General features: G+C 38.1%; 1 protein-coding gene across 2 annotated transcripts; it reads left to right on the top strand.

Annotated features, from left to right (window-relative positions):
* Positions 1-195: 195 nt before the first annotated feature.
* On the top strand, positions 196-5421 carry LOC132140630 (RNA-binding E3 ubiquitin-protein ligase MEX3C-like). Of its 2 annotated transcripts, XR_009433823.1 has the most exons (4): positions 196-649; positions 777-1288; positions 2348-3560; positions 3602-5421. XR_009433823.1 is itself a non-coding variant. In XM_059549466.1 (3 exons), the coding sequence occupies exons 2-3, from the start codon at positions 805-807 to the stop codon at positions 3427-3429; spliced, it is 1566 nt and encodes a 521-aa protein (XP_059405449.1). In that variant the 5' UTR covers positions 196-649; positions 777-804; the 3' UTR covers positions 3430-5421. The 2 variants fall into 2 exon arrangements, 1 of the variants encoding a protein (XP_059405449.1); XM_059549466.1 differs by having other exon boundaries at positions 2348-5421.
* The last annotated feature ends 2589 nt before the right edge of the window (positions 5422-8010 follow it).

Below are 8010 nucleotides of genomic sequence, written 5' to 3'. Positions count from 1 at the left end.
TATACATTTAGGCCTTTATTACTTGCTGAAGTGTATACAAATTATTATAAATATAACATATTAGTACAAACAAATGAGAACAAAAAAAAAACACAAACAAGACCTATAACCTAAATAAAGAAACGAATAGGCTAATATTAGCAGCGCCACAGAAACAGCCTAAGGCAGAAGTTTGGAAATCATATAATTTTATAATTTAAAAAAGTGTTTTTACAGCCAAAATAAATTTCAATGTAACGTTTTGGCTGCTTACGAAAAACACGAAATTTATAAATAAACAAACTAATGTTATGAGCGTCACAATCTTGAATTTCAACTGAAATTTCCAAACAGAAAAACATGCCCAAAGCAGAACTGAAATAACAAAACAAGAGAAACTACAGTAAATTATATTAATTATATATATTTTTTTATTTTACAATTTTAAAAGTGTCAATTAATTTATGATTACAATTCCTCTTATGACCCAAATAAATAGAAATGTAATGTTATGGTTGCTAAAACGAGAAATACACTGTTCATCCGCACCGGTGTGTGGCGCTGCGGCGTCAGGTCGCTGTTAACGAACCTGCACGAGGATCCCCGAAGAACCGTAAACAAAGAGATCTAGCAGAGCAGGGTCACGGAACCACGGCTAAAAACATAAACTGTAAGTTCAAATTCACTGAACACACTTTACGAATCGTTTAATCTATATATGTACACTTTAATACAGTAACGAGAGCGCGGAGAACTCATTGTCATGGCACTTTTGTTTGTTTATGGGTGTCCCGCAGTGAAAGCAGGACACGTTGTTGGTCGAGCATGCCCAGTAACACAGCTCAATTCCTGGAGTCCGACGATACTGAACCGGATCTCTCGGTACCGGTACATATCCTGAGCCGGATGAGCCTCCGGGATGAAGAGAGTCCATCAGAACTACCTGATACTTCTCATCTGGGTGTCCTGGGCGCGGTTTTGGACCTCCAGCCCTTGTCCCAAACTGGATCAGAGGAGGACAACACCACCAACACTAACAACAACAACATCATCATCAGGCATGATACTGATCTGGACCAGCTGAGGGCTGAGCTCACAGCCCTGGAGACCCCAGGGACCGATGGGCTCTTCCTGGATGGGACGGGCGAGTCCCAGGGTTACCCGGTTCAGGGGAGCATGATGGCGATGATGATGATGATGCAGGAGGGTGAGAGGTGTGCGCTCAATACCAGGAGGAAGAGCGTGAACACAACAGAGTGTGTGATGGTGCCCACATCTGAGCATGTGGCGGAGATAGTTGGTCGGCAGGGTGGGTTTGATTGACTGTTAATGTGTCATGTCTGATATTGAAATCGTGACTCATCTTGTCTCACTTTTCAACAGTGTTCAACAATAATGAGGCCAGCTGGATTAGTGATTCATATTTGTACTCGCCTTGCTGATATTCTCACAGACCTCGCCTCGTGAAAAAAATAATTACATATATATTAACAAAATTATTTAATTATATATAATTAACAAAATTATTGATATAATATAATTAATTTAATATAGAAGTTTAATTATTATATTATTATTATAATGTATATTATTAATTTATTATAATTAATTAATAATACATGTATAACAATATAATGCAATATAGTATAACCTTTTATATTATTAATATATTTCTATTAGCAATATTTTTTTATTTACATTAAAGTGAAAGTTTAGTTACCAGAAAGTTTTACCTTTAAAAAAAAAAAAAAAAATAAGTTATCCATCTTTTGTAGTAGCCTGTATTTCAAAACCTGAATTAACTTTGAACCAGGGTTATTATTGTTCACTCAAACAGAAACTAAAACCATAAAAAAAGTCAATTTCAGTACTTAGGCAAAAATAAATGTGAAATTAAACTGAAAAAAAGTCAAATATAAAAAACATGCATTTCATTTTTTTTAACATTTCTCATTTTATTTTAGTGTGACTAAAATGACTTACTAGATATACTAAAATAACAAACTGAAATAAAAATTAATAAATTAGACAATAAAAATAGGCCCAAACCCCCTCAAAACAATTATTGAAACTTTAACTAAAATTAAAATAAAATGCTAAATATAAATAAAAACTAATTCAAAATATATGCTTTAGTTTAAAAAAAAAGTTAAACAAAAGACAAAACCTTTTTTATTTTTAATTTTAGTAATAAGCCTGATCATCAAGTCTGTTAGTATTGACCAATCAGCATCCAGGACTGCAGTCATTACTCCTGTGAAGAGCTCACTTGTCTATGCCTGTGATTGATTGATTGATTGATTGATGGATAGATGTCTTCTTAAGCTAGCAAAGTGTTGACTTGTCTTTGTATTTCTATTCTCCTCAGGTTGCAAAATCAAAGCTCTGAGAGCAAAGACCAACACTTACATTAAAACCCCTGTGAGAGGAGATGAGCCCATGTTTGTAGTGACCGGCCGGAAGGAGGACGTCATCACAGCCAAGCGTGAGATTCTGTCAGCGGCTGAACATTTTTCCCTCATCCGGGCATCTCGGAACAAAGTGGCACCGACGAACAGCATTCCTTGTCATCCGGGACAGACCAGCATCCAGGTTCGGGTGCCGTATCGGATGGTAGGGCTCGTGGTGGGGCCGAAAGGAGCGACTATCAAGAGGATCCAGCAGCAAACCCACACCTACATCGTCACACCAAGCCGCGACAAAGAACCTGTGTTTGAGGTGACCGGGATGCCCGAGAACGTAGATCGAGCTCGGGAGGAGATCGAGGCTCATATTGCGATGCGCACCGTGGGAAGTGTGGACACCACTGTGGACGATGATGATTTCCACTACAACGGCACTGATGTTGGTTTCGAGTCGGGCGGCAACGGAGCCTGGGTCTTCTCCGGTGGCGTTTCAAACTTCCACAACAATGCTGCAGGCTATCGCAACGACAGCTCCAGCTCGCTTGGAAGCAACTCTAGCGAGTCCCACTACAGCGGGAAAGGCAGCGCAGTGGCAGATCTCAGTCCCGGCAACAGCGGAGGCACGTTCTGGTTTGGCGATTCCCAGTTGCCTTTGGGAAGCGAAGATCCTGTGGGTTACGACGGGCTAACGATGACGGCGCCGTTGGCCAATCAGACATTGTGGAGCGCTCTCGAGCGGGGAGGAGCGAGTTTGCCCACTATACAGAGGTTCTCTCCATCCCGTCTGTCTCCGTCTCCTCCGGAGGATTATCCTCTGATTCGGTTGGTGCAGGAGAATTCCAAGAGCCTCCCGGCCTTCGGCTCCGCATTTTCACCGTCTAGCGACAGCACAGGCTCCAGCTCTCCGCCGGACGTGCGCACTTACCCCAAACACAGCCAAGTTCCTGCATGCGTACGCTGCGGAGACAACGTGGCGGCGCTTGTCCTGGGCGGGCAAAACCTTGTTTGTTTGGAGTGTTCCAACTCCATCCTGCAAAATGCATAGAGAGAGGAAAAAATCGGGATGGGGTTGGAGATGGGTTTATTTTTTACATTGAAATACTTCTTCCTTATTACGTTAAAATAACTGGGACATACAGGTTTTCGATCAATAACCACTGTTGAGTTCATCTCAAAGTTTTGCGTTTAGCTGTTGCGTCGTTCTTTGCGTCGAGCAGCGCTGGGGTTTAGCAGTGCTAAATTGCCATCACTATTTGTTGTTTTGTTTTCAAAGTAGCGACTTGTTTGTTTACATTTCCATGTGCCTGATTCCACGACGGTGGTGCTGTGGATTGGCGATGTTGCTGCGAAAGCATCTGTGGCCTTTCGTTTCTGTTTCACAACACTAGAGTCGAGCAGTACGCGATCATAAAGAGCCGTCCTGAACTCCACTTCAGGACCGCTTTGAGCATCTCCAGACGCAATACAAAATCAAAGGGCATTGCATGTCCTCATTATAAGAATAGTTCACCCTTAAATAAAAATTTGCTGAAAATGTACTTACCCTGAGGCCATCCAAGATGGATGAGTTTGTTCCTTCATCAGAACAGATTTGGAGAGATTTAGCATTACATCACTTGCTCTCCAAAGCAGAAAACTATGTTGTGGATAGCGGACTCTTGTTTTAGATGTTTTGAAGTTAAAACATCTTGACAATGCAACTCTTCACTTCACAAGATGTTAACTGATGGACTGGAGTGGTGTGGATTATTGTGATGTTTTATCAGATGTTTGGACTCATTCTGACGGCACCCATTCACTGCAGAAGATCCACAGGTGAGCGAGTGATGCAGTGCTAAATTTCTCCAAATCTGTTCTGATGAAGAAACTAAGTCATCTACATCTTTGATAGCCTGAAGGTGACAACATTTTCTGCTAATAGTCAATTTCAGGTGCAGTATTTTGTGAGCAAATTGAATTTGCGTGAATGAATTGCTCAGGAATCAGTTCATGCATAAATTGCTGTTAAACTGTCAAATAACATGCAGGTAGTTTTTAGATCAACTTCAACTTTGCTTGTGTTTCAAACCAATTTCACATTCAGTTAAATGATTCCGTCCACATAGTTGTATGCAAAAGCTGGATGGAAGAAGTGCTGTCAAATGATTAGTCGTGATTAAATGTGTAAATTATTTCATGCACGAGGCCCTTTTTCGTAGCTTGCATTACAGTATGTGTTTATGACTCCTCTCTTTGCCTTAAATGAATGGGTCCTGCCAGAACATGGCATGGTGTCGAACCGAGAGGAGTGAGTCATTTAAGACGTGAGAGGAGTGTTTTGTCAAAGCTAATGTGGTATAAACCTCTCGAAGTGTAGGTTGACACGACTACTTGCCCGTTTATTTTGCGCAAACACCACTAAACTCAGAGAAACTTAAGGCATCAGAGATCCATAACCTCTCAAGATTCACCTTGAAAGTTTTTCTTTTTGCAGTTTTGTAGTATTTCTGTAGTTTATATTTCTGATTCAAATACATACATAATACAAGTTTTAAGATATATATTAAGGCTAAATGGCGAGCAGTCGGCTGCCGTAAGTATTAGCTTGTAGAGTATTGATGTTAGGTACTATAGAGCAGGAAAGAGCACACCTGCATGATTTATTATCTAACGATTCCTAAACTGCAACAAAAAAGCCAAGGATATATATACATGCTGCATTAGGTCTGCATACTACCACATTATGAACAAAATAAAAGTCCTACTTTAGACATGACTAGGTATTTTATGTTTATCAGAGGGATTTTTTACCATCACACTTCAACAATGTTTCTGTAGTTGATCATTTTACTGTTCTTTTAATATGTATGTACATTTATGCAGGGACATGAAGGCATATAAGTTGTATTCTTAAAGTTTAAAATATATTTTATGATAAATGGCCTTACTGTCCTGTGGCCAAAGCACTGAGATTATATATTTGCTGTAAAAAAAGAATCAAGATTTTTATTTTTCTGATATTAAAAGTTCCTTAATAAATTGTTTCATTTAAAACAAATGTGTTCTGTGTGATTTGAGTTTTACCTTCATCTAGGCCTCATCTGTATATTTCCATATCTATGAATAAAATATCTGATGAAATTCATGAAAAGCACAAAGTTTGGTAGTATAGTTCTCCTTTATGAAACCTGATGTGGTAACCACATTTCAGCATAAAACTGCAGTTATAAATTATATTGATTTCAGTGCAGTTGAAGCTGGTGCATTTTGGTAGAAACCTTTGTACCATGGTAAATACTCAGCCTCAAGGTAAACCTAACAGCCACTGATTTTAACACAAAAACAATGCAATTTTATCTAATGAATAAAAGTTCGTCAAATTTAATAGTGTCAGAAAAACAGCTGTATTGTTAAATGACATTTAATGACTGAAAGCAAAATTACTGTATTCTCATAATACTATGTTTCAGTCAGTCTTCTGTTGATTGGATTAAGTTATTATGTTGATGAGCACGAACAGAAAAGTAGTAATAAGTGAAGAGAGACACCAGAAAATCTTCATCAGCCTGCACAACCTGCTCAACAAGTCCCTCATTCACACACACACACACACACACACACACCATCGCTCTCTCTGGTTGACACACAAGCTGTGTACAGAATGAAATACTACTGTAGTGTACTACACAGTACATAGTAATGCATACTTGATTTTAAATATGTGAAATAGTCTGTAGTACACAATGCTAAACACTACTTGTGCCAAGTTGCATGTTTAATTCAAGTGGCATCCAGTTATCAGTGGAAATGAGGGCACTTTTTTGTATTTGTAATCTATTTTTTTTGTAATATCTTCAACTTTTGGCACTCAAATACTGAGTCAAGAATAGCTCACATTTCTTTAGTACCGTATGTTTATTACTTTAATTTAGTCACACTGAAAATCCATCAAATCGATCATTATGCATGCAATATACTGCAGTGCATGCTGCAAAAATAGTAGTATGACCAACTCTTTATCCCAGGTTGCTCGATCTCCATGACAACATGAACATGCATCACTAAAAAAAAAGTATTTAAAAAATTAACATCCATTGAGAGGAAAAACTGGTTAATACAATGAAATATCTTAAAAGTTGTCCAAATGAATTCTTAGCAATTCATATCACTAATCAAAAATTAGGTTTTGATATGTTTATGGTAAGAAATGTACAAAATATCTTCATGTAACATCATCTTTTGGCATAAAAGACCAATCGACCATTTTGACATTTTATTTTGTAATATATTTTAAAATGTAATTTATTCCTGTGATGCAAAGCTGAATTTTCATCATCATTACTTCAGTCTTCAGAGTCACATGATCCTTCAGATTTGCTATTTTAGAAATCTTCTGAACGTTCGTATACAAAAAGAATGGTTTTGCAATTTCTGGATTGTATAAATTGTACGCAGTAAATAAAATCATTGTTACCTAAATTACCTGCATTAAATTGGATGCAATTATTTACATAATTTTTTTACATAATTGTTATAAATGCAACAATTTACATAATCTGGACTTTTTGCCTACAGAGTTCGTAAAACCTTTCAATTCAATACCATCATTTACAGAAAAATGGTTTTATGAACTACAACAAAAGATTCGATTCTTAGTAAATTAGTCATAAAACTATTACATTAGATTTTTTTCGGATGATTTGCACAAGGTTCATCTTTGTTGTGTGAATGATCATGTGCAGACCAGGGGCTTGTTTCACAAAGGAGGTTAAGTGAAAACTCTGAGTATGTTAACCCTGAAATGAGGGAAAATGAGGGTTTTCTGTTTCTAATGCAATGCAATACAAAGATTAGGTGAAGGTGGACATTTTTACAATTATAATAAAAGGCATTTTACCTGCTAAAAAGCCTAAACTATCATTCAGACGACTTTAGATTCAGTAGAACAGCTTTTTCAGAAAGGTTTTGATCATGCTGATAATTTAGAGGTCTGAACCAGTAGGCTTTGTAGGGTAAAGCATCATCATACACAACACTGGAATTGTTTCTACCTGTCATTAGACTAATAAGAGGCATCAAGACTTACCAACCTCAGTCAACTGGTCCAGCAGCCTCTGTTTATGAAAATAAAATGATTAACAACAAATAAACAAGTTAAAATCTTACCTGCTCATAGATGTCCAACAGAGAGGCGTTTACATTTAACCAACCACTCAATCAATACACATTTACTCAAAAACTCAGCTCTAAATAAACAATACTCAAGAAAATGGCAGACTTTATTCAAGTATTTCCTTGTATTAAAATATAATCAAAAATGCTTCCATACATAAGATACTACTGTGTCAAATTCTTCTAGAGCACAATAAGAAGCGTGAGAGTCTTCAGCGAGGATGACCTCCACCTGACCCCTGCAGCACGAGCTCAGCCTGACTCTTAAACTGGTCACCAGCACATCGGCCCATGACACGCCTGTTTAAACCCCTCCCCCAGTGGCCCGCTGCAGTCGCCCAACACACACACACACACACACACACCTTACGGCCCTTCAGAGGCGCTCACACGACCACTATCTAGAGTCACGGACTCACCATTCTTCAGATGCCCATAGAAGGGTTCCTGGTTTCAAACATGCAAAAGATGACAT

This window comes from Carassius carassius, chromosome 5 (genome assembly GCF_963082965.1).
Source record: "Carassius carassius chromosome 5, fCarCar2.1, whole genome shotgun sequence".
Taxonomy (NCBI): Eukaryota; Metazoa; Chordata; class Actinopteri; order Cypriniformes; family Cyprinidae; genus Carassius; species Carassius carassius.
The sequence above is the reverse complement of the archived record's forward strand: the minus strand, read 5'-3'. Positions and strand labels throughout refer to the sequence as shown.